Source organism: Astyanax mexicanus, chromosome 22 (assembly GCF_023375975.1).
Source record: "Astyanax mexicanus isolate ESR-SI-001 chromosome 22, AstMex3_surface, whole genome shotgun sequence".
Classification (NCBI taxonomy): domain Eukaryota; kingdom Metazoa; phylum Chordata; class Actinopteri; order Characiformes; family Acestrorhamphidae; genus Astyanax; species Astyanax mexicanus.
Genome location: NC_064429.1, coordinates 3,544,381 through 3,570,977, shown reverse-complemented (window position 1 = coordinate 3,570,977; position 26,597 = coordinate 3,544,381). Strand labels below are relative to the sequence as shown.

Genomic DNA, 26,597 nt, shown 5'->3' with positions numbered 1-26,597 from the left:
GGCCAATAGCAAATGTCCCAGTCATGAAACCAATAGATTCCTTAAAAGATCAATGGAATTTTGCTAAAATAAGCAGAAGCTCTAAATTGACTGATCTCATTGGACAGCCTAAACATTGGTCAGACCCCAGTTTTCTCTCCCCCTGCTTCATTCAGAGTGGACAGACTTTGAATGGACAGCAGGAACGCGAGTACAGAGGCTGTTGCTGCTGCTAGTCACGATCCATCTCTTGCTCTTTCTTTCATATGATAATGACTGAATACATTATACAGCTGCAGAAAAAAGAAGTACATTTAGAGCGAGTGAGAGAGAGACCAAGACAGCGCATGACTAGACACCTCATGGTGCCGGAGTCTTAAAAAGCAAGAAGAACAATCAGCAGCTGAGTCATGTCCGTCAGCCTCCCACACAAATAGGAAAACAGACACACACACACACACACACACACACACACACAACTACACACACACACACACAACTACACACACACACAAACACAGCCCAGCTTAGAATCCCTGTGGAAAGTGACTGCTGGGTAGCCATATGCTGCTGATTGAGAAATGACTACAGCAGGCCCCACACATGCGCACACATTTTTTTGTCCAACACTGTTAGTGCAGTGTGGTGACGTAAGCCTTTGCCCTAGGCCAGAAAAACAGCCAAAGATTCCTTGGCTCCTCTATAAGAAACAGCTTCACGCTGATAAAACGTCTACTGCAGAATTAAACTGTCCCTATGCAGGACCCACATGTACCCAAGTTCAGCTTGAGAGATTTAATCCTCACGTTTTTTGCTGGCAGAAACAGCATAAAGCATGTTATATTAAAATGTTGTGAGAAATTACATTAAATAAACCTACCAGACCACTGTTTTTAAAATTAATATATCAGACGTCCTAGTGATGGTCATGCAAGGACATTGATCCCTTTAATTAGAATATTTTATCCCCTCCAAACTCAGGAACATTTAGGAAAAATATTAGGGACTGCTGTTTTAACTAACATTAACCTAAATACAGCAAACAGCCGTATCATTAAAGCCACCAACAGGTGAAGTTAAAATCATTGAATATCTAGTTACAGTGGCACCTTAAAAGAGAATGGATCTACATATAATTAGACAGCAAGTGAACAGTCAGTTTATGAAGTTGATGTGTTGAAAACCAGACCCAGAGCATGTCTTGTTTAGTGATGTAGTAGATACATAGAGTTCCAGTATTGCAATATTTTGTATTGGGTTTTAAAAACACAGTATCAATTTTTATTAGTTTAAACAAAGATTGGTGTCAGACATTGGTTTGTGTTTAAACCCCACCCTCCAGACAGCAGTGTTGTACTCAGATCCCACAGTTATAAATGCATAAAATGATTTTTTTTTCTTCTTTTATTCAATTTTTATTCAAATTTTGATTGAAACAAACAATTGCAATAGAACCTTGCATACAGTATTACAATATATTGCTATACACATAACCCCTGTATCGGCCCCAGAAACACAGCACTATTCTCGTGGGGTGTTTCTGATATGCAGTGATCAATATGTTCAAAAAGTAGCCCTAAAGAACAGATCAGGGTTAGGGAAAAAGGGCCATGGGCACCCATAGCTGACAGTTTGGTCTACTGAAACATATTTCTGTGGGAAAAAAGCTAGCTACGTCTTGCAGAGACCATAGTACTAATGGTGGGAGAAGGGAGGAGAAAAAATTAGGGTGTTTTATAGGGGTGTCACGATTCTCTAAATCCTCGATTCGATTTCATTTTCGATTTGAGGGTCACGATTCGATTCGATTCTCGATTTTCTTGTTTTTTTTTCTTGTTATTATTTTATGCCTCATAAAATTTAAATAATATATTTATTATTATTATTATTATAAATATTATAAATATTATTATTATTATTTATTAAGATATATATGGTAATGCCATCTAGTGACTTTTTTTGGTAGCAACAGTGTGCACTATTAAAACAAGCAGTTTATCAGAGCTGTGTGTGGATGGCTGGTGAAACTGCTCATTACATGAAGCTGCAGTTCTTCATCCAACCACTAGCAGCAGCACCCCGCTCTCTTCACTCAGTCACTACTTCAGTACAGCCCAGCCACGGGTTACAGAGCTCAGCCAGTCCGTTTTTACTGTTTCTGTAAACAAATAAAGGTTTTAACCCCACTAACCGGATAATACAGCTCACTACAGTTCATCTTTCAGCCCAAGCAGCTAACAGCAGCAGGTTAGAACAGCCGACACGGAGGCACTGCTCGGATTACATTATAAACAGGTCAGTTAGCGCGCTGCTAACCTCAGGATGTTTATAACTACGGAGTTTAGTGGACACACCACGGCCGCCAGGTAAGTCTTTTAAAGGCTACTGAAGACTATTAAAGGCTATTAGAGTGTAACCCCTGGCTCCCAGGGGTTACAAGAGGTTATTGAAAGCATTATTGGGGGGCAGAAATCAGTACAGGCTGGTTAGATAAGTGATGTGGGTATTGTCTTATAAATATTTACACATAACTTATATCTCTCCTGAAAAGCTTTTATTTTAGTCAGAAACACGCTTGTGTTTACTTTATCTGAGAGAAAGATGTTTTTTTAATTCAATGGAAAGCAACAGGTGTAGTCAATTATAAGTTTAAGATTTTTAATCCACCTCACTGTGATCTATAGTCAGTGTTCTCAAGTCACACTGACACACGCATTTCAGCGAGTTCACACGCTCTCACCTGCGCGCACCCACCCCTCCGTTAGATACAGATACAAAACCTGCGCGCCCATCCCCCGCCCCCCCTCCCCCGTTGGACAGATAAAAACAGTGATCACACTCCCGCCGACTGCGCTCATGCAGTGGCTATCTCTATTTAAATGAATAGGATGCGCTGTGTTGGTGCCGCGCCATTTGCGTAGCGCGCTGCGCTATTTGCGTAGCGCGCGCGGGAGGGATCGTCGATCCTCTTTTTGACTTCGATACTCGAGATCGTGACCTCATTTCGATTCGATTTCGATAAAATATCGAGATCGTGACACCCCTAGTGTTTTATTGTTATGGCTTGGACCACTTAACAAAGAAATTAAACTAAATTAAATGCAAATGTGCCTCGCTGCATACCAGACATTCAAAAGAACTGTAGCGGTCATTCTGACTGAAATAATAGAAGTTTAAATGCACAACTGAGTGGCTCAGTGAACTGTACTGTAACTACTACAACCAGGATGCTTGGCTGGCTTCCGCATTAATGGGGGAAACAACAAGTCAAACCAGTTGATCTTCAGCTATATATAAAAAACAGCTCTGAGGCTCAGTGAGTGAAGCTTACAGAAGCAGAACTCACAGTGGCACAGACGCTGTTGGTCTGAAGGTATGAGCTTCTGGAGGGTTGGGAGAACCCCAGGGGAGCGCTCAGCAGACAAAGGCCCGGACAGGACCGGGACTCTCACAGGGACAAAAGACCCCCCTCCCGGGGCCAGCTGGAGGCTGAAGGGAACAGGACAGCCTGGCCAGATGGGCAAGAGAGACAGCTGCTCAGACACACAGTGGGGTGAGGGAATGGGAAAGTAGGTGTAGTGTTGTTTGGGGAGTAGAGAAGAGATGCTGAGGGTTGAGCAAGACAAGCATGTTCGCACACATACACACACACGCACAAAAAAAATACAAATCTAAAAACAGGAGGGAAGAACATTTTTAGGATCGGATATTGTCTAAATTAAGTCTTCTATTTTTTTATATTGTTTAATCGACTTTAAATAGGGATGTAGCAATGACCATTTATTTTTAAATTTGACTTTAAGCCAATGTTTTTGACCTTCAACAGCACTATTAGCAAAAAGTATTTTAATTCCAACCTTTTAATGCCAAATATTTTTGGACTCCAACGTTTGGTCACACTTCTTTACTACTACAGCCATGAGTCTCCCGAAGGTTAACCTACTATTTACAGAATATTAGCAGAATTTCAACAGCTTTACTACTTTCTAAGTTGGCAGTGGTGTAAAAGTAGTAATAGATTTAAAGTTTATGTAATAATACATTTAGTATTATACAAGTAGCTCTGAATTAAAAATACTACAGCCTAACCTATACAGCATAAAGTTTATAAACTTTAAGTTACAATACCTGCTAATAATATTTTTAAAAGTTAAAGTAACTTCACAAAATTTTACTTCCTAGTGATCATAATTGTATGAAAATGTTTGAAAAACTGCTTTAAGGGCCGCCGGGTGTCGACCCTGAAATTGAGAGATTGTCAGTTTGATCCCCGGTAATGCTACAGCCATCTGTGCCTTTGGGTCCCAGAGAGAATACTGAGCACCACTTTCTCTGAGTTGGTTGATGAAGTAGAGTTCAGCTGTCACATCAATATATTTCACCCCAAATATATATTTGGATATATGAGGTAGAAAGCTGAAAAGTCCCCCATTCCAATCAACAAAGTCAATACAAGCCAGACACTGGCTTATAACATGATGTCACCACACACACATCTGGCAGAAAACAGAAAAAAAGACAGGAAAAACAAAATAAAAAGATTCGTTAATCAGAAAACAAAACTGAAAGCTCCAAACTCGGCAGCACCTCAAGGCATGCGAGTGACGCACATTAAATCCTGGCCAACAAGACAAGTTTATCACTACAGCCTACGTCAGAAAAGCGACAGATGGACCGGGCTCAATCTGACTGATAAGCACAAAGATACAGTAGATTTACATGAGGAGGAGAAAAAATAAAAAACTCAAGAATGGACATGAAAGTTCAGTCACTGAGGATTTTATTGTTTACCATAATTGTCTCTGAGAACACAGGATTGTTAAAAAAAAGTTTAAAAATATGTATGTCTCTCTGCATTCTTTATTTCTTTCTTTCTGTTCTTTAAATGGTCAGGACCCCACAACCATAACAGAGCAGCAATTGGTGTTTGTGTGCAGCATCCTGGTGAAGCACTAGACGATAACCTAATAAAAAAAGTATAATGGGTGTAGAGGTTGTCATAATGGGCTCTTATATATTAAAAAAAAAAAAAAAAAAAAAGCTCCATTTTTGTAGATTTGTAATTATATTACATAATTTGAACACAAACTGTCCTTTACATTGTGTCAAATTATTTTGTTGATTGGCTCAATAGAAATAATAATAATAATAATAATAATAATAACCACCAATGTTTTATTCTCTGAACATAAACAAAACAAATGTCTAAAATTAAACCCAAAATATGTTTGCAACATCTGTAAAAGGTTGTTTGTGACAAAGTGAGTAAAGTGAGTAAGTGTGTGTGAGCGAGAGGTTGATGATAGGCCTCAGTACACTAGCCGCGTGCCAAACATGTCTCGTATGTCATGGTCATATTCCAGCACCCTCTAATCAGCAATGTTTGGCTTGTCAGTACTGCCACAGCCACTTGAACCCATCCCGGTAAATCACACTCCGTCATCACTGGAGTCGGTCAAGACGGGTTTGTCCATAGGCCAAACTTTTTTTTATAGAACTAGAGCTACCAGTTTAGAGTGCTTATGCATTTGTCCATGTTTACAGGTGTGTAAAGATTTTAGAAACCATTAGAGATTACTCAACAACTCTGTATCTGTGTACACAAATATAGGTATGCAGATTATACAGTGAAATATAGTGTCATACAAGCTATCGAACTTCAAGTTTCGATACAGCCAAAACAGTGCTCAATATTAGAGATTTAACAACTTATCGGCAAGGTATCGGTTTCAGAAGATTTTAAAAAATACATGATTGGCAATTTGTCTACATTTAGAGGCTACAGTCAGGGATACAGACTCAGCTTAGCTTAGTTTGGAGTTCATGTTTGTTTTGCTGTATGTGTACGATTAATGCTCCTTGTGGTGGAAAGGGATGAAGATTTTAACCCCACCATTCGGACAATACCGGTCTCCTGAGTGCATTTTTCAGCTCAGGCAGTGAGTAGCAGAGCTAACAAACACCACTAACTACAAAAAAAAAAAAAGCAAAAACTGCAGCACTGCTATTGTAAAATCAGAGGTAGTTGTTCATTTCAAATAGTTTATTGTCGTAAATATTCAAATTGAATGTAGTCTGAACTAGGGGCGGGCGACATGGCTCTAAAATAATATCACAATATTTCATGGCATTTTCATGATAACGTATACTTTTGGCGATATGACAAAACACAGAATTCGAAGACTACTAGTAATGCACTCCAAATATCTCCATATATACAGCATAAAAAAAAAAAGATACTGGACCGATATAATCTGTCTCTAGTAGATATATAATGGGTAATTAGCAAAGTGTGAATTTTTCTTTTTCTGTTATTTAGAGCATAGCCAAGTAGCTTTGCGCTAAACTACCACAAAAGTATTGTGGGGCACCTTAAAACAATTCTACCACATTCTAAAGAAGAGTTGGGTCCATGGTTAAAGGCGCTAGGTTTAGGTAATCCATCCAAATCAATCGTCAATATGTACGCTATTACCACTTTGTGGAGGATCATGAAAACCTGGTGAAGTAGGTTGGGTACTTGAGACAGTCAGATAGGACATTAGCGTAAGAGCTAACTTATGAGTCCTAACAAACATCTTTGAAAGCCTAAAGTTATTGGTGAACTGTCTTAGTAAAACTTTCTTGTTAACCATTTTTATTTGTTTTGGTTTAATTGTCTCCAAATGTAAAAAATATAAGGAAGAGCACTCAATCAAAAATGTATTTATATAGTACTTTTTACAACTGATGTCGCAAAACAGCTTCAGAGAAACGTGATCAAAGTATCAGACAAAACATAGACCATACAACACAGAACCTCCAGTGAACAACAGCTGTAGTAAAGCATTACTAAAAAAATTAAGGTCGCTCTTGCCATGAGATATTGGCACTGGTACACTGCAGCCATAAGCCAAAGATTACTTACATCCTAAAGGCAAAACAGCTATGGAGTATCAGGGCCAATATCTCATGACATGGTACTTCAGTTCATGTTTGCTAGAGATAAACAATTGTGTAATTATATATGTCTTCTTGCATAAGATGCCTGTGTTTTCTGAAGCAATACTATCCAATATTGCAGCATAAAGGCAAAGCTGAGCAGTTTTAGTGTGTAAAAGATTAAAGCCCAGCCCTGGGCTAAGCCACTGCAATTAAAAGCTGTTACAGCAATGATATTGTTCCACAGCTAACTACTAAATCAGCTGAGCTAAATATAAATGAGCAGCCCAAGCACACAGGAACGCTGAAGTGAAGAAGCTTTTTGGTTTATTTTGGATGCTGCTCTGCAGTCTTCGCTGGCAGGCGTTCTGTGCGTTTTCAAATTGTCAGCAGTTTTTTTTTTTTTTTTTTTGGTGGGGGGCAGACTTTATGAACTGAACCCATGCAGTAATCCTGCAATTGCTATGCTTTACACATGCACATTCAAAAAACAGCTTTAATTATAACAGATCAGAATATGGCCAGATCAATGACATAAAATGTAATACAGAGCCCCAACCTAAAATATGATCTGAATATTTACAATACAAAAAGGTGGAAGAACCAGACAGACAACAACAAGAGGTACGGACATAAGTAGGTCTTTGTCTTAATAAGAATAGAGGACTTTAGAGTAGGTCAAATATTTGTCAATATATTAAGATTATGTTCTGACTGCAGACAAACGAATGTCAATGTCCTCACTGATCAAATCAGATGTGTGTGTTTGTACATAATTTGGTGGTCTTCTTGAACCCGCGTACGTCTCTGACTCTGGGTTTGATGCAGGGGACACATTGAAATCAAAATTGAGTAGCCAGAGCATCCAGGCTAAGACGTATCTCTAGAAATCTGAGTGTAATGCGATTTTAAACCACCTACAAACATGGCTTGGATCCACTTTGCAAATAAATGGATTTTGTGTGTTTTTCTGGCTAGATACAATCTAGATGTGCCAAAAAATTTGGATCTGCACGTACAGTATGAACATTGCTAAGGACACCACAGGACCATCAGTCATCTAATAGCAATCTAATAGCAGACTGGCTCAGGTGTGGCTCGGGAAATCTGTTTTTTCTTTTCTCTAGAGAAAACCATTAAGAAATATGATCTGCTTACAGCATTGAGTGACTGATCACATCCTATCGCTGTCAGGGGGGATAGGATGTCAATAAAATGTCAATACTTCAGCCCAAAGGAGGCAATTCCCTCCTTTAGGATTAGGACAAACAAAGAAAGTCATTAAAAACAAGAATGAATAAATTTTCTACTGTCCAGTCGAGTCAAAGCAGAAGAGAACAAAAAAAGAGCAAAACCTCCACTGCCTCCATTGCGTGTACAATATATATCAATGGATGCAGCAAGAATCAGAAACTGTTGTTTATTTGCTATTTAAAGTTTTACCATCCATTAGCTTTTGTCTTTGTAACATAAAATCTATGCGAAGAAGAAATCCCAAGCGAGAAAAAGGACGGTGAATAGGGAGACGTCTTCTCATGTCCTGTGGGTGAAGTGGTGAAGTGGTGTCTGGCTAACGTGCAATTTAAAGTGTCTGCGCATCACTCTTTGCAGTAAATCCAGCCGAATGTGGGGCACAGGTCAAACCCAGTAATGAGAGCAGCATAACCATCCAAAAACTCAAAACCATAAAAACTCAGCAATGCACACACTGCTGCTTACGAAAGGCACTGGGCTTGTGTACAAGGGGCAACAGACTAAAAGCTATTTATACTCACACGGACACCCTGATATCAATACACTGGGCTACAAGCTCCAATGGCTACTAGATAAACTGCAGCAAGATCATTGGCTGTTTAATCGTTTAATTATCTGGCTCTTACCTTGTACAGGGGCAGAACAAGGAAGGCCCCACCGCCACTGGCCTCAACGATTATGGCAACAAATTTGGGGTTGACTGCGCAAAAGGCACTATCCCATGTCACTCGAGAGACCCTGATGTCATCATAGCACTGGTCATTCTTCACCGCCTGGCCGAACACATGCCGGAACTTACTCTGCCGCACAACCCGTCTGAACATATCTGCAAGAAGAGAAAAATATATAATATAATAGTGTACAACATAATACAATCTGCTCTACAATAAGGGTGGGCGATATGGCCGTAAAATAATATCCTATGTTAAAGTATTTTTGCTACAATATAACAATATAGTGATATGACAAAACTCTAAAAACCATATACTACTGCTAATGTTTTATTTGGTAGTAAAAACATCTTTTTCACACAAGTTTTAAATGACAGAAATCAATTCTTTGAATTTGTATAAAATACTTATAATGTAACACAAAAGGATTATAATATAATTTTTAAAATATTTGCAGAGAAAATGCTGAATGCTTGACAGTAAATACAAAAACTAAAATACTGCCATCATTGCAACATAGATTATTATTGTTTAAAAAGTATAAAGTTTCTACGATGTTACTATTTTCTAAAGAAGACACTCTTCCAGTAAAGACTAGCTACATACACAAGATACAGCCATCACAGTGATAAGGCAACGAGAAAGTTTAATATGACGCACAAAGATAACCAGCAACCGGGCTGTCTGTATCTTTGTTTTCTGGTAGCCATCGTGTAAAGCACACATAATTTACTTCAAAGGTAGCAGCTGTACAGATCAAAGTGACAAGCTTAATTTGGCAATGTCTGTGCCAGGTAGAGTCATGAAATCAAAATGTGGATAGCTACAGAAAATAAAGCCTCGTTTTGGCACATTACATTTCATTCATTTCATTTCATTTATTATTAATGACCACACAACAAGTTGGTGGAATTTACTTACGGTACAGCATAAGATAACATGCTCACATCTCTGTCTGTATCAAAACAACAAACAACACATAACAGTGAATAGACAAATACATACATAAACAGTTAAACCTGGTTTAGTAAACGTACAGCGGTTGGGAAAAAACTATTTTTAAATCTGACAGATTTGGTTGACAGTGACCTGTAACGTCTTCCAGAAGGCATAAGTGTAAATAGATGATATGCAGGATGGGAGGGGTCTGAGGTAATTTTTATTGCTCGTTGTGTGATGCGTCTGTAATATAAAGTGTCAATGGAAGGGAGGATGTGCCCTGTGATTTTTGATGATTTATCTACTATACTTTGCAGTTTTTTGCGTGAATGGGTATCCAAATTCCCATACCACACTGTTATGGATGAGGTGAGTATGCTTTGAATGATGGCAGTGTAAAACTGAAGAAGGATATTTTCCTATCTCTGAATTTTTTTAGTTGTCTGAGAAAGAATAGCCTTTTATTGGCTTTTTTGTAGAGTTGGTGTGAGTGTAGTTTCCATTTAAGTGTGTTGCTGATATGGGTTCCCAGAAATTTGAATGAATCAGTGATGATAATGGGTTGCGAAAAAATAGAGATGGGTATTTTGTATATGGGTGTGCGAGAAAAATCAACTATGAGTTCCTGAGTTTTTAATATGTTAAGCTGTAAATTGTTATTTTGGCACCAAGTGACTGCTTGGGCAACCTGTTCACGATAGTGATGTTCGTTATTGTTGGTGATAAGACCAATTATTGTTGTGTCATCTGCATATTTGAGAATAGAAACTGAACTGTGGGTAGATGTGAGGGTGTTTGTGTAGTGAGAATAACCACGGTGAAAGAACACAGCCCTGGGGGGCTCCTGTACTAAGGGTCAGAGTTTGGGAAGAGAGGTTACCCATCCTGACTCTCTGCGTTCTTTTTGACAAAAAAATATGGATCCAGTAACATAGAGCAATATCAATGTCCATATCCCTAAGTTTATTGAAAAGATTGACGGGATTAATAGTATTAAAGGCCGAACTAAAGTCAATGAACAATATCCGAGCATATGTATTAGGGGATTCCAGATGTTGCATAATCCTATGAAGGGCCAGGTTGACTGTATCATCAACAGATCTATTGGCCCGGTACGCAAACTGATAACTGTCCATGAAAGGAGAAGAGAGTTACACCCAACAAAGCAAAACAGCCATGTCTATATAAACTTCACTCCAGCCTTTTTCAATCTTGTTTGTCACTCAACCACTTTTCTACAGCACTAAAACAAATCGGAGGCAGAGCTGAGGTAGAGAATAAATTCAGCTTGGAGCAAAGACAATTTAATACGTCCCAAAGTAAACAACAAACGTCCAAATAGAGAGCAACCTTTCTGGCTGGTCCTGCTTAAGGCTCAATAAAGAGGCACAAAAGTCGTAAGCCTTGCCCATGACACAGAGCGTGTCTTGATTGGCCTTCAGCAGGATCTGTCAAACACTGATACCTGTAAATTCCCCATGTTAAACTGTACTGTGTAAAGTAAAAAAAAAAAAGGCTTTTTATACAGCCCTAAAAACTACATCAACTGGAGGGCCAGGATTTCTTTTGCATTACATCTGATGGCAGCCATCGCCTCTTTTTGATTGGTCACCACCACAGCATCATTTAGCATTTAACAGGAAGGTCCAGGATCCCCTGCTTCATCAACAGATGCCTGTACCATCCAATATCACAAAGAGAGTGATGAGGGGAGAGAGCGTTACTCACAGAGAAAGCAAGGACAATTCAAAGCCTTTGAATTGAATTTATCGGGTCGTATTATTTGCATAGACTGCTAAGCCAGTCTGACCCCTATAATAAACCTTATACATTGTTTTTTTTGTCATCCTAATCTCTTGAATATGATCTGATTAGCTCTCAAGACCAAAGAATTACAAAAGGACCAGAGATTTGACATGGAAAAACAGCCAAGGCCAATAAGGATGGGATAATAAGTTGATATCTTGATACACTGTATCGTATTGTATCGATATTCAAGGTCAAATATCAATATTTTTACTAAAACAAAGGCACACCAAACTCCCTAAAACTCACAACCGATTTGATTTACTAAAGTTAGTGTTGCATTATTCCACATGGTATCACAAATCAGATGAAAAGTGTAAACCTGAGGTGAAGAATACTGCAATTCAGTTATCATTTAGAAAACTTATTTTTGACATGTCATTTTGACATGATTTCAAAATCATACCAAACGTACCAAACGCAATGCATTAAAACACATTTTTGTTTCACCCTCACATCCAATAGGCATGACGCAAACCTTAGCTTGACCACTCAACATTTTGCCTGCTGCTTATGACGGAAGGCAGCAATTCATTTGAGTCTGACATGAACTTCTGGTGACTTCACTGTGGTTGACCATAGATGGTCCCAAGTGCAGACAAACAAATGGACCCTAAGGGGGCTCCACTGCTGAAAGGAAGGGGAACTGTTACAGGAAGTGGTTCCTGCTGGTGGGTGTGGTGACCAGTGTGACTCAAGCAGATAATGTGGACTTTGTCTCCTGATAAAGCTTCACATGTGGTCACATGCAGAGCTGCTGCTCCTGTCTGACTTCGGTACTTTAACAAAAGCCTACATGCTCGCTCAGTGCACGGTCCTTACTGGCATCATTAAACATGTCGGAATAAACCAGTAAGACTTTAGGATATCTACATAACACTTAACTAGGAATGGTTTAATGCATTTGCTTGTCTCCTTTAGAAAACCAATCAAAATAAAGCCCTCCTGACAAAACGTGGTCCACCACCGCACGCGCACACACAGACACAGGCCCTACGCAGTAATTTAACCCATGCACACATTCCTACTGAACATGAATTGCCCAGTAAACAAGTCCTGACATAACATCAGGTCAAGAACATATTCATTTTTAAAACCTTGTTTAAAAGCCCATTCCAACAAAAACAGATAATTATGATAACAATAAATGGGTCATGCTTTTTATGCATATGTATCCACAGCCCACAGACATTTCTGACCCTTCTCTCAAGAACCATGTACAAAACACACTGATAAACTAAAAGGGCAGTGGTGGCTCAGCAGTTAGAGCACCAAGCCATCAATAACAAGGTTGTGAATTTGATACTGGGCTTTCAGCCACTCTTTTGGGCCCTTAACCCTCACTGTTCTGTGGGCACAGCAGCGATAGCTGCCCACCGTTCTGGACACATGTGCTCACTGTGTTTGTGTTCACTGCACAAATGGGTTAAAAGAAGGCTAAATAAACATAAAAACATATGTAGCCTTTAAGTCCATATCTTTTACAGAGGTGTTCATGCATTTTTCAACAAGACAATACAAAACCACAGGAATGGAGAAAAATAACACCTGACACTCTTCATCATATGGTATATTTAGTGCAAAATGTAATATAAGAAGGAATGGCACCTTTACAAAGTGTTAATTACTTTACTTAAGTCACAGGACACCCCTTTATATCGGACACAAAAAATGTCAGCATTCAAGGCGCCCGTGTTTCAGTCACAGCCCCCGTACCAGTTACTTGCTGGGTTATTCAGATAAGTAATTTTCTCAATTCAACTTTCCAGTTAAATTGGTACAACCACAAATGAAAAAAGTAAAGTATGGTCCCGAAATGATTTTTTACCTTTATTCCATCTCCAATCACAAACAGAGAAAGCATTTTTTATTAACCTCAACTACGTCACACCATGGCCTGAAAGTGGGCACATTCAGATTTTAAAAAGATTACAACTCTATTAAAAAACAACAAGCATAAGCCTAGTGCACTGTAGGAGCTTTATTCTAACTCTTCATAGCATACTTCCTTAGGCATTATAGAGAGTCGACTACAACGGCTCTACTGTAAGACTTCTCTTATGCTAAAAGGGCACAAAAAACAGAGTCTCGAGTCAGAAGGTCTAGTTCCACACACTCCAAGAGAATGAAAACAGTGTCGTTTCCTAATTCTAAGCTTTTTTTGGTTAACTCATTTCCTCTAGGCTTGCCTTGAAACGGTGAGATACTTGTGAGGGACATATTAATCCAAAATAAAAACTGGGCATGTGTGGAACCTGAACAAGAACTGAAAGATTCACACTAACAGAAGAAAGAGTATTCAGAGAACAGGTGGTCTGCTGTGCAAATAAGGGATGTACAGAATACCAGCGATTAAACATTGGCCATTGTTAGACAAGCTTCAATGGTTTTAACACTGGGTTTGTTCATAGGCACTCAAAAAATCCTTTATAAGATCACGTTTTTGTTATATATGACTATTTAAAGTAGCCATGTAAATGACACTCAGGTTCCTTAGTTCAGAGAATAAGCTAAAATGAAGAAATGTTGATGTTTACATCCCATCTTATTTTGTAAGTTTACTGGCTGGATGCAAAGCAAGAATCTGAATACTTCCTCACTTGCGTAAATTTTCCCTATTATCTATTACACCCATGCTCATGTAAATGCATTGATCGGTAATCAGTAATCTACAGTAATTCAATTATAAAAGTGCATGTAAACACACTCACCGCCGCTTTCCATTCTACGCAAGTTCACAAACCTCCGATCCTAAAGCCAAGCTGCTGACTGTCCGCACACAGGAAACTGACATGAGTGAGCAGCCAGAGCATTGCAGGTTAAAACCAACACCCAAGAAAGGATTGTTTTCCATTCCTTGAGGGTGTGAACATCCAGTCTTGTTCAGACTTGCAACTTAGAACAGCAGTCAAATCTCAGATCTCCAAAGCCAAAGGTTTGTGTCAAATATGCCCTTCACCACTGCTACACCTCAGCACCCAAGCAAAGAAATTCAGAGAGACATTGCTCAGGCTTGTACTTTTAAACACCCACAGTGAATTTCTTCTGATATATGCTGCAGCACTCTAGCTACTCCAAAGTCATGATTCATGGCACCACAGAGCAAGTGTTACAGTAGATCTTTGTGAAATTCTTTACGCTCACAACTACAGGTAGAAAAATCAGTGGACGATCGCACACATTGTTCAAAGAGAAGAGCATGATGGATCAAAGTTGTACATGAAGTACAAGTGATGTTTCAATAATGTCAAGCAGTTAAAGTTTCCAGGTCTTAATGTGAGGAGCATTGCTTAATAGGTTATGAAACTAATGACATTACAGGCATGCCATCAGTGTTAAACAATGGGGAAGTAATAACCGTGCAGAGATAAATGGCTGTTTGGAAGCATTTGAGAGTGTGAAGTGCCTAATTGAGAGGGCCTCTCCGTGGACACCTCAAAAGCATTCAATTAAAGCAAATGGCTGATGGCAAAGCCTCATGGCACCAAACGCCTGCCAAGTTACTGATGACTACAAGCAAAGGGACTGCCTGGGTCATTGGCTGAGCATGTACATTTTAGAGAAATGGGGAAAAGAAAAAAAAAAAAGGTAAAACCTTTTTTTTTTTTTTTTTTACACAAAAATATGGTTTACATTAGAATTAACTTCTGTACTAGGGCTGCAACTAATGATTATATTGGTAGTAGACTAATCTGACGATTATTTTTTACGATTAGTCGATTAATCAGTGATTATTTCTGCCATACCCTCCATCTCTGCTTTTTTTGTGAGTATCTGTTTCTGTTTCTCTATGGCTTCAAAACAATGGAAACCATGCTGTTAAATGTCCAGACAACTATCTTTGTCTTTCAAATGTGGAAAGTGCTGCTTTTTTTTTGAGAGTAAATTATTTAATCTGTTTGGGCACATTTTAGGAGATGCAGGCTGAGTTGAGTGTAAACTGTGTGAGTGAGCCCAGTACCCTTCTTCCATTGTGTTTCTGTGCTCAGTACTTTGTGTATTGGGAGTAATTAGCGATTTGTCGACAACGAACATTTGGAGTCAATTTGTTCTAATCAATATTGTCGATTATATCGACTAATCGTTGCAGCCCTAATCTGTACAAGACACAAACATGGATATTTAACAAGTACATGTTTAAAAAGCCATTTCCCTATATCGTTTAAGAGATGCAGTGCAGGTTTTGAAACTGGGACTTTACACAAACTCCCTTAGCTAAAAAACTATTGCTTCTGAGACGGATTAAAAATCACCACACTACCAGCATGTTTCTAGTTCAAGTTCTAGTCTCTCTTTACTGATAAACACCAAGACCTATACGTTAAGTACCTAAAGGCTGGGCGGTCATAAGAACCTCAATCTAGTTCGTGGTCAAATTAATCATGTCCAAACAGGGGCTTTTACACCACATCAAACCCTCACATCTCTGAAACAAAAGTGTGGAAATTAGCTGGTGCTAATTACTTATAGGAAACCACTGAAAGCTAAAATATAAAAACCAAATTAAATTATATAAAGAAGGAAAAACTAACGTAAACATTGTATTTATACTGAACAGCAAGACAAAACGGTTATTAGGCTATTTAACCTTATGCAATGCTAAAAAAGTGGCAAAATGAATAAATCTTGAAAAAATAAATCTGTCATCTTCCAATATTATGCTCTGTATTTACTTTCTTGTTCTCTCCCCAGACCAGTCTAACCAAAAGGTAGAGAGAAATGTTCTCAAATTGTTTTGATGCTTTGGATTTTTCTCCCCTTGTGAAAACAAACCAAACTAAGTGGAAAATGCTCAAAGTTTACAAACTTGATAACTAATTTAGACCAGAGCAAATGAACTACAGGTGTGGGGGGAAAAAGCCCTAAATCCAGGATTACTGAAAAACCACCTATACTTTTAAACACAGTTGCAAGTCAATAAAGCAATACACACCATGTTTCAACACTGCAGAAACTCCCTCCTGTTAATAACAAACCCATCTTTAAGAGCAGCTTAAAGCCTCGAGAAGGTGGTCACCTGAACCATTTATAGCTGTGTTTTAAGCACTGTGTTGAATACTTTAATTAGCAAATCATCTTGCAACAGCAGGGTATGTAGAGATGTTGAAGTAGGGCTGTTGTGGTGAAAGAATTTCCCCTGCGGTTCTATATGGTGGCTTAACACCACAGTATGACGCGATATGCCTTCATTTTAGAACTATATGAATTTTTTAAATAATAAAAAAAAAAAAATTCACATGCTTTTTTTGCGGCTAATATATAATATATTTTTGTTTACGGGCTTTACTTACCCAAATAAACTTAAAGCGTAATCCCGGGCTCCTCGGGACAACAAAGTATTTGGAGCAGCTGGATATCAGCATGAATCGCGTGCTTAAAGTGCCGCTCTGAGCTGAGTGGGCGGCTTGGATGAAAAGCGCGAGATATCATTCAATTAAATGTATTTAAATAATAATTTAGACTCCCCGACTCTCCTTTGCGTGCATGTGCGTCTGGTAAACATGTGGGCGCTAGAGGTTACTCTCGCGCTGTCCATTATTTTTTGTGTGTAAATAACGATTTATATTTAATTCAGAACACAGCAAGATATAAAGCCATACAAAGACTTGTTAGATAGTGCTAGTTTAGTTGTATATAACAAAAAGTAGAGGTGTGCCAAAAAATCGATTCACATAAGAATCTTGATTCTCATTTACTACGATTCAGAATCGATTTAAAATGTCCCAAAATCGATTCTGAGGGGCGGGTTTTAGACTGATTTTGGGCTGGGTATTTTTGTTGGACCTGGCAACCCTGGGGATAGCGCTTGTCCTTTCAAACGGAGATCTTCCAGACACACACAGAGCGTAGGTGTTTGAGAATCACCGGTAAGATGGCAGAACAAGCATTATATTACCTTAGATTAACGTGTAGTTTCAATGTTTTATGGCAGAATGCTTCATAACAAGCATAAAAAAGATCGCTAGTAGTTAGTTTCAGTAACTGTTAGCTAGCTAACTAGCTAACTTTCCAGTTCCACCTTAAATAACGCTACAGGTGGCAGCGGGCTGCAGCATTTAAGGCGGAACGGAAAAATACAATAAGCTAATCAGAGCTAATTTCAGCTCCTCATCACAGAGGAATTAAGGAATGGACCATATGAATTAATTTCTCCACCTCCTGCCCCCTTTCTGAAGAAATACAACGACCTTAAATTAACTAGTTAATCAGCAGCTGCTCCTGAACTTTAGCGCTCCACTGCTATCATCACATCAGCCCAGCAGCGTCACCTACACACCACCGCTAGTAGCCTGGTAATAAAGCAGTGTTATTTATTATTTATTTATTGTTCATTAACGTCATTGTGATATCCCAGTGATTCCTCTGTCACTGAGGACCCACATTCCTGCACATTTTATTGTTTTTGTAACACATTACCTGCTCCAGGACCAGTGTATATTATGGAGGGTTTTTTTTCAATAAGATTCATAAGCCAGAAGCAGAAATTTTTATAATTCAAATCGTTTTGAATCAAAAATCGATTTTGAATCGAATCGTGGCCCCCAAAATCGGAATCGAATCGAATCGTGAGATAGTAAACGATTCCCACCCCTAACAAAAAGACTGGTATTGCAGAACTAAATAAGAAAAAAATAAGGATTATTAGGAGAACACAGCTTTAATCCTCACATCTGGGAAGATAACCAAGTTCACATCTGAATACCTGATATTTACACCTGTCGAAATTATACTCCACCTCTGATCTCAGCACCCTTCATGATGAAGAGCACAGCACTAGCTCAAATGAGATGAAAGGTACTGATGGTACACCAGAGTAGGGCTGGGGCGACGCGTCGACATAATCGACGTCATCGATTACGAAAATACATCGATTTGCATAACGTGCGTCGGCGCGTCGTAAATATGTTAATTAACACGGTAACATAGAAGCATAGAACTATTATTTAATTAAACTGATTTTTAAGAACAGCTAAACACAGTTCTGCAAGTCAAACGCGGAGGAGTTCACGTGCGAGAGAGAGAGAGAGAGACACACACACACACACAGAGAGAGACAGAGAGAGAGAGAGAGAGAGAGAGATTCGCTTGTTCTGGTGAGAGCTCATATTCTAGTCCCATACATAATTCTGCAGCTCCCTCAGTGCTTTCTGCCGTATTTTGCGGCTAGCGCGAGCGCTTACAACTGACACCGCGGACCGCGAGGGGCTGCCGCGCTTGTGCCGAATCCGACTCTCTGCTGAATCTGACTCCCGCTTCGCGGACAGAATCGGCACAACACCCCCGCTGTAGAACTGCGGTAGTGAAAACAGCTACAAAAAAAACGCCAGCGGGCATCTAAAGTTTGGGAGCATTTCACGCAAAAGGGCAACAATGTGGTCCTCTGCCATATGTGCAAAAGGAGCACTTGAAGCACAAACATCCAGGAGCACTATGTCAACAGGGTCACACAGTAAGTTACCGTTTACATCAGGGTCTCCGCGGGTGTCCTTAAAAAGACTTAAGGCTGTCTACCAAAGGTTTTAAACCTGCCACAGGCAGAAATTATACATTTTTGGTTTATATTTGTGCATGGCATTTCGCAGTTTCCAGAAACAGTAGCATTATTCATAAGTTCAGGTGTTTAGCTAAGCTAGCTGCCTTAAGTTATTTTAGCTAGCGCCGTCGGCGCTGCGGTGTTACACCGTTTTCTGTCACCGTCGGAATTTTGTGACCAGTGCTCACGGTTATGAGCGTTCATTGGCAAAACGGAAGCTTTCTATACCTACACCTTACCCTCAGCCCTAAACTTAACCGTTTTGGCCAGTCGGGGTAAACATTAGAAACGAACACTTTTCGAATCGGCCAGTGCACCGGTCTGCTGAGAACTACTTGCCCGTGGTCACAAAATCTAGCGGTCACAGAAAACAGTGCAACACACGGTTGTGGTGTATGGGAGCTTATTCATTTTTAGCGTTATAGATCTAAACGTGTTGTACATGTAAGTGATTATAAGTGTGGGGTTTGGTTTAGTAGGCTTGTGTTGCTGTTGTTGTTATTATATATAAATATAGTATTTTATCGTTTGCTTTAAAACGTAAAATAATAATTATTTAAATATGTTTCTCAATAAATAGATTAGTCGACTAATCGAAAAAAATAATCGTTAGAATAATCGTTTAAAAAATAATCGTTAGGGACAGCCCTACACCAGAGCACTGTAAAAAATAGCAGACTTTAAGATTAAAATTATAATATTAAATAGGAAAAGAAGGCTAACTGGGTGGCCAGTTTAAGAAGCTCACGATCTGTTACAGGGCTGCAGGGATTATTATCAGTTATTTACATTTATAACTTGCTCTAGTGTTACAGTTAAATTATACAGTGTCCAGATTTTGCTGTGGAGGCGTAGCTACCGGTACAGCCTAGTCTTCGGCGCCAACGCAGCGAGACGTGTCCAACCGGGAGAGCGCATGGTGCTCAGCAGTTACCTTATATTTTCTTTAAAGAATTTACTTTTTACAACACCCTTTTTACTATGTATGTATGTATGGATGTATGTATGGATGTATGTATGGATGTATGTATGGATGGATACTTTATTTATTTATTTATTTATTTATTTTTTTTATATTAGGCTTACAAATTAATTCTATAACAAGGATAATAGTTTTTTAGTGTACCGTATTTTTCGGACTATAAGGCGCACTTAAAAACTTTTAATTTTCACAAAAATTGACAGTGCGTCTTATAATACGGTGCGCCTTTTGTATGGATTTTACTCGTCAGGTTGTAAGGAGCAGTAAACACACACTCCGTGCAGCGTTATAGAGAGTTTCAGTGCTATACAGAGTCCAGAGCCGTGCAGCTCCGAGGCTGAGCAGCAATAGCATTAGCTAGATGCTAACCGCTAAGCTAGCTAGCTTATTCACTGAGATCAGTATTATCTAAATTTTACTCGTCAGGTTGTAAGGAGCAGTAAACACACACTCCGTGCAGCGTTATACAGAGTTTCAGTGCTATACAGAGTCCAGAGCCGTGCAGCTCCGAGGCTGGAGCAGCAAATAGCATTAGCTAGCTTATTCACTGTTCAGAGATCAGTATTATCTAAATTTGACCCGTCAGGTGTAAGGAGCAGTAAACACACACTCCGTGCAGAGCCGTGCCGCTCCGAGGCTGGAGCAGCAATAGCATTAGCTAGATGCTAACCGCTTAGCTAGCTAGCTTTTTCACTGTTCAGAGATCAGTATTTTCTAAATTTAGTACTTTTAATACTGCTGGAGCAGTATTATTAGAGTTAGATGCTAATCGCTAAGCGTTCACCGTTCAGAGGTGAGTTATCGGCCTGCAAGTCTGTGCTGCTTTGCCTGGCTAGCATTAGCTAGATCCTAAGCGCTAACTCTCTCAGAGGTGAGTTTTATCAGCCTGTAATCTGCTTGTTTACCGTGTTAAAACAAGCTACGGGGGACGAATCGCTAGCTAATATCTCACTGTCTTACCAGAACACGCAGGATTACTCAGTGTAACGCTGTCGTTTAAGTTTGGGTTAACTTTACTAGTTTAGGTGACTAGCTAGCGTGCTAGCGGATAGCTATGCTAACGCTGGTGCAGCAAGCCTTAGTGGACATCTGGAAATCTAAGCTTACTGTAAATAAACTGAAGCACGTTACTCACCCAAATAAACAGTTTTCAGGAGAGGAATCTGTGTAGATTAATATCCAGCACTCGTTTGACTTTGAAATAGCTAGATTTATATATACTGAGACGCTCCACCGGCAAGCGACCACCCCCGGTGGGGGAAGGGAAACATGGCGCCACCCCTGTTCACTTTGATATAGGCACCCTTTCTAGTGTCACTTAACGCGCCTTATAATGCGATGCGCCCTATGTATGGAAAAATAGCAGAAAATAGGCGTTCTTTGATAGTGCGTCTTATAATACGGTGCGCCTTATAGTCCGAAAAATACGGTAATATGATATAGTTTGTTTTACATCTTACTTTTGGGACACATCTAAAACACATTTAAAATATTGGAATAAATTATCAGATTTATCAAAATTGCAATATAAATTCCCCACACAAATAAACATCTTAAAACACTGTATTATTTTTATTTTTTATTAGGCCAGCAATTATAATTTAATATAGCGTTTCAGACTTAAAGCAGGTCTCATATATGAGCCATTTATAGAACTATCCCTAATTCCATGATATAAAAAATGTATATATAATTTTTCTTTCCTCATTTTTACAGTGTAAAGTTGGAACTAAGTCAATAAACACAGCTCCTGGTTGACACGCATATAATGCTCCACAGTATATTTAATAAAACAGAGACAGTCCTCGTGCATCAGTTAAAGGTTTATTTACTTTATTCATGACCGAAACCGATTGTATTTAAAAACATTTTATCGCAATAACTAAAGTAAAGAAACTGAAGACCTCTGAGGACTAATGCGCGCTCTCCCGACATGGCATCATGCAGTGGGGAACCCGAACCCAAAGCGCTTGTAATAATATTAATAGACACTGTAATATTTAAATATAACAATACATTATTGATGAGCTTTAGGCTATAAATGTAGATCTTTTATTATATAATAAGGCCCTCACGTGGGGAAAACGCCAATATCGAGGTATTTCCCACACGCTGTGATTTTCTCGTCAATAGCACGATATTGCTATACTGCGATTATCGAGACAGCCCTATGTTGAAGAACTGAAAGTAAACTGACCTTGGACACCGATTTAAATGAATGAAAAAGCAGAATCCAGCCAATTTTCATGATAACTATTTTTGTCTGGGATGTACATTGACCCAGAATTAATGGTCATCATTTCATGCCACGAATATAATTATGATATCAAATACTGTAAGAGTCGAATTATCAGTTCAGTCATGTTAATAGGTTTAGCTTGCTAAGAAATACTGAGGGTGCAATACTGAGGTCCGTTTAGATTAATTTTCGATGATTGCTAAATCTTATTTGTGACGCTGTTCTAAATTTATGCCCTTATTCAAAAACAGGTTCTCCCATACTACACTGTCCACATGTCACAAAAAAGGCATGCTGGGATACTATGTTGCTTGTCCAGATCTGCTGCACATAGGGTCAGCCCAGGGTCACAAGCACAACATTCTTGGCAGACATTCGTCAATTAAGGTGGGGAAACAGTGCGTTTGTGAGCGAGTGAGAGAGCGCCAAACACCGAGACACAGACACAGACACAGACACAGACACACACACACACAGACACACACACACACACACACACACACAGACACACACAGACACACACACACACAGACACACACACACACACACAGACACACACACACACAGACACACACACACACAGACAGACACACACACAGACAGACACACACACACACACACACACAGACACACACAGACACACACACACACAGACACACACACACACAGACAGACACACACACACACACACACAGACACACAGACACACTCTATTAGAGGAATGGTTCACCCACAGTTTAGGGCAGATGTGTAAACTCCATTCAGGTCAGGCCAGACTGTAGGTCAGCACATACAGAGACTGCACAGTGGCTGACTGCTGGCAGCGGGCGGCTCACTGAAGCCTGATGTTGGAGACGTGGAGCAGAACCACCATGCCAAGAGACATGCAGAGCTCCAGCCAGTGTTTACCAACACTCTCATGCTGCCTAGCAACGTCCACCAAATAGCCCAGCAGGCATTACTTGCGAAAAAATGAAGCAAGCGGCAGGTCAGATCTGACCTTTTATGTACAAAATGCTCTGAGGAGACACTGCTGGCTTTAAACAGACGCCTCGGAAACTACGGCAACGTGGTTCGTCCATCTGCTGTTAGCGGACGTTTTGGAAAAAAGGGAGACATGTTGGAAGAATGTAGACCAGGATGTTAAAAACAAGAAACCGGCAAGGAAATAACACCTACTGAACTTCCTTTTCGGTGCAAGTGTAACTATGCAGCCGATTCAGAATCTGCAACCAGTGGACTAGACAAGTACCCTCTAATAGCACAATACAGGTACACATTTTACCACAATTTTAAAGAAGCATAATTCACACTTCACACGAAGGCGTGGCACGGACCAGCAGAACGGCTGCAATGACGGATGAGCTCAGACTTAAAACATTTAGTGCACTATTGCTTCACAAGACAAAGGCATTACTGACACATCTGCAAGACAAGCAAATGACAGCCAAGTCGACTCCTGGCCTCAAAATTAAATCTCGCATTTCATTTCAACTACATGGGCTAATCTGGTGATATCAGAGGCCACAAGGCCGAGCATTGTAGCAGCTGCTTACACTGAGGAACTGTGTGCAGAGAGATGCTGAAGGATATAAAAATGTCCTTTAAAAAGGCAACAATGGAGACTCTCCAGAACTGCGACATAAAAAGAACAACTACCCGGATTCAGCGCCAAGCCACACAATATCAATTCCCAGCCGCATGACGGAGCACTCAGCTAATCACTGCTTAGTGGAGCCACAGAAAAGAAAGGACTGTGTAAGAACTGTGCTGTGAGAGAAATTTACAAAAGGACATGGTGCATTTATCTGATCTTGAATATCCTCTACCAGTCAAAGTTTGGACAAAAACCCATCTCATTTTATGTTTTTTTCCCCCAAAACTATGAAAAAATGCATCCGCAATTATGAAGTAAACAAGCCAAAATAAAATACTGGTGTACACAGTGGTGTATAGCCATACGTGAAAAAATTTAATAATTTATACTGAACAATGGTGGCTTGATCTTGGATTAAGAATTGTATAATAAAAATTATTTGGTATTAAGCCCGTGTTCAAATTTGTTTGGTTTCAGCCCAAACATTTTCTACACTCCCAGTGGTGCTCAACTATCCCAGTACACACACATTGAGCCACATGTATGGCCAATCACAATAAAACATTTATTCAATCCCTGTACTGGTACACCCACAGACCTCAAAAAAAGACCTGTATTTGAAACCTGTAACAAGGAATTACTTCTAAACAGCATGTAGAGACAGCCATTCAATTAAAAAATACACGATATCCTCCCTCTGAGCCAAATCAGCTAATAGTGGAAAACTATTTCCTTCGTTTGACTGGCAGTTCTTTAATAGAACTTCTACACCATCTGCAACCACAATAACTTAAAAACAACGTAATCAATGTTGCAAAATTGTCAAGAGAAAACAGCAAAACATGAAAACGTCTTCTGCTACCATGAAGGCCGTTGTTGGAATCTTTTGTCCAAATCAGGGAAGGTTTACAAGCTTCCTGTTTCCTATAAAGCTTTTGTACACAAAAGGTAGCATACAGAAAGCCAGTCAGGAAGGCCTGGACAGCAGAGCACGAAGTTCCAGGTCGCATCCAAAAGGTTTTACTAGGGCTGGACCCGAATATTCGGGTATTCGGATATTCGTTCGTTGAGTAGGTATTCGGTTTTTAATTTTGGTATTCGGATATTCGTTTTTTTTCTCCTTTCCAGAGTTCCACCTCACTCTAACCACTTCTGTTTTCGCGGGTCCCGTCAGAATATCTTGCGCGCGGGACAGAACTGAACTGTTATTGGCTGGAGCGGGAGTTTAATCCAGACGATGCGGGAGCAAATTAATAAATAGTTAAGAAAACTGTAATAATTGTAAAAAAAAAAAAAAACCTAAAGAAAACTCTCAACGCGCAGGATGGACCGACACACACACGCACACACCGATGGTGTTTGGACTGGGGTAAGGAACGGGACCGCACTTTTCAGCGCTGCTGTTTTAATAAATGTATAAGTAAATTTGAAGCATTAAATGTAGTTTATTTAATTTATATTAGGAACGTGGGGCGGGAGTGGCAGAAATGTGTATGTGGCGGGCGGGCGCGGGATTAAAAGAAGCAATTTTTTTGCGGCGCGGTAACGAGACAGAAACGCGGGAGCGTGGAAGAGTGGGTTTAAAAATCAGTCTCGCGCAGACCTCTATTATACATGATAAAAAAAAAATGCAGGCTCTTCGAAACTGATTTATATAATAAAACGTAAGGGGTAATGTGGCAACAGTAGGGGCTAAATCAGTTACAAAAGCCTGGCCTACAAAAATGATGTCTGAACGAATTTCCTCTTATCTAATATAATTTAAAATGGTTTAAAAATATAAAATAATTTCTAAGCAAACGAAATATTTAATATTGAGCTTATAGCCCAAGTGCAAAAATACAAAATCAGTAATATGCCCTGCACAATCCTTTAACCGAAATAGACCAAGTACAGTTTACAATGACTGTCCTCTAATATAATTAACAATGTTTAAGAATATAAAATACTTCCTGAACAAACGTTTTTTTTTGTTTGTTTTTTTAAGCAAATAACCTAAGTGTGAAAACACAAACAGCAATTTACTGCGCAGCGGAGAAACCGTGCAGCAGCCTCCTATCCTGCTTACGCAGCGGATAAGCCGCGGTGTGGGGCACCAGAAATTCCGGGATGAAAACACAACGAAAACTGAGCTAAAAACACAGAAAAAATATGGGGGATAAAAACACCAAAAATCCGCGGTGAATATGTCTCGTCGGTTAGAGCAAATTGAACATTTTTCAGTGGATTAAAGGGGCCGTGATTTGCTTTTTTTTATTTTATTTTTTTACCTCTTTTTTTTAAAACGAATATTCGAATATTCGCTTCGAATCAGTGCCGAATATCCGGAGCTCAAAAAACGCTATTCGGGCCAGCCCTAGGTTTTACAGGGAAAAATTTAGAAACAATAGGGTGAGTGGGTCACAGTGCAATAACTCAACAGCTAAAGGATTTATATCACCAGCAAAAACAAGCACAGTAAAATTTGCATGTATAAATAATACACAGGCAAAAAAGGTGCAGGTACAGAGGCTATTAAAAAAATAAATAAACAATCAGGCCTAAAATTTACGCAAACAATGAGCTGTGCTCCCAAGCCTGATCTGACCCAGGGGATTCATGAAACACCCCCAGCGCCTGCTTGGCTGTCAGCTCACATTAAGACAGGAGATCTTCAAGAAAGAGGCTCAGGGGAA

General features: G+C 39.5%; 1 protein-coding gene across 3 annotated transcripts in view; it reads right to left on the bottom strand.

Annotated features, from left to right (window-relative positions):
• The window catches only part of coro1ca (coronin, actin binding protein, 1Ca), a 68,599-nt gene that overhangs the window by 23,918 nt on the left and 18,084 nt on the right, over positions 1-26,597 (bottom strand). For 2 of the 3 annotated variants that reach the window (XM_049470558.1, XM_022666832.2), the window contains exon 2: positions 8,781-8,980. In XM_049470558.1, coding sequence (XP_049326515.1) covers positions 8,781-8,980 — 200 coding nt within the window. Of the gene's footprint in view, positions 1-8,780; positions 8,981-14,281; positions 14,384-26,597 lie in introns of those variants that run through there. The other variant, XM_022666830.2, reaches the window with a different exon arrangement.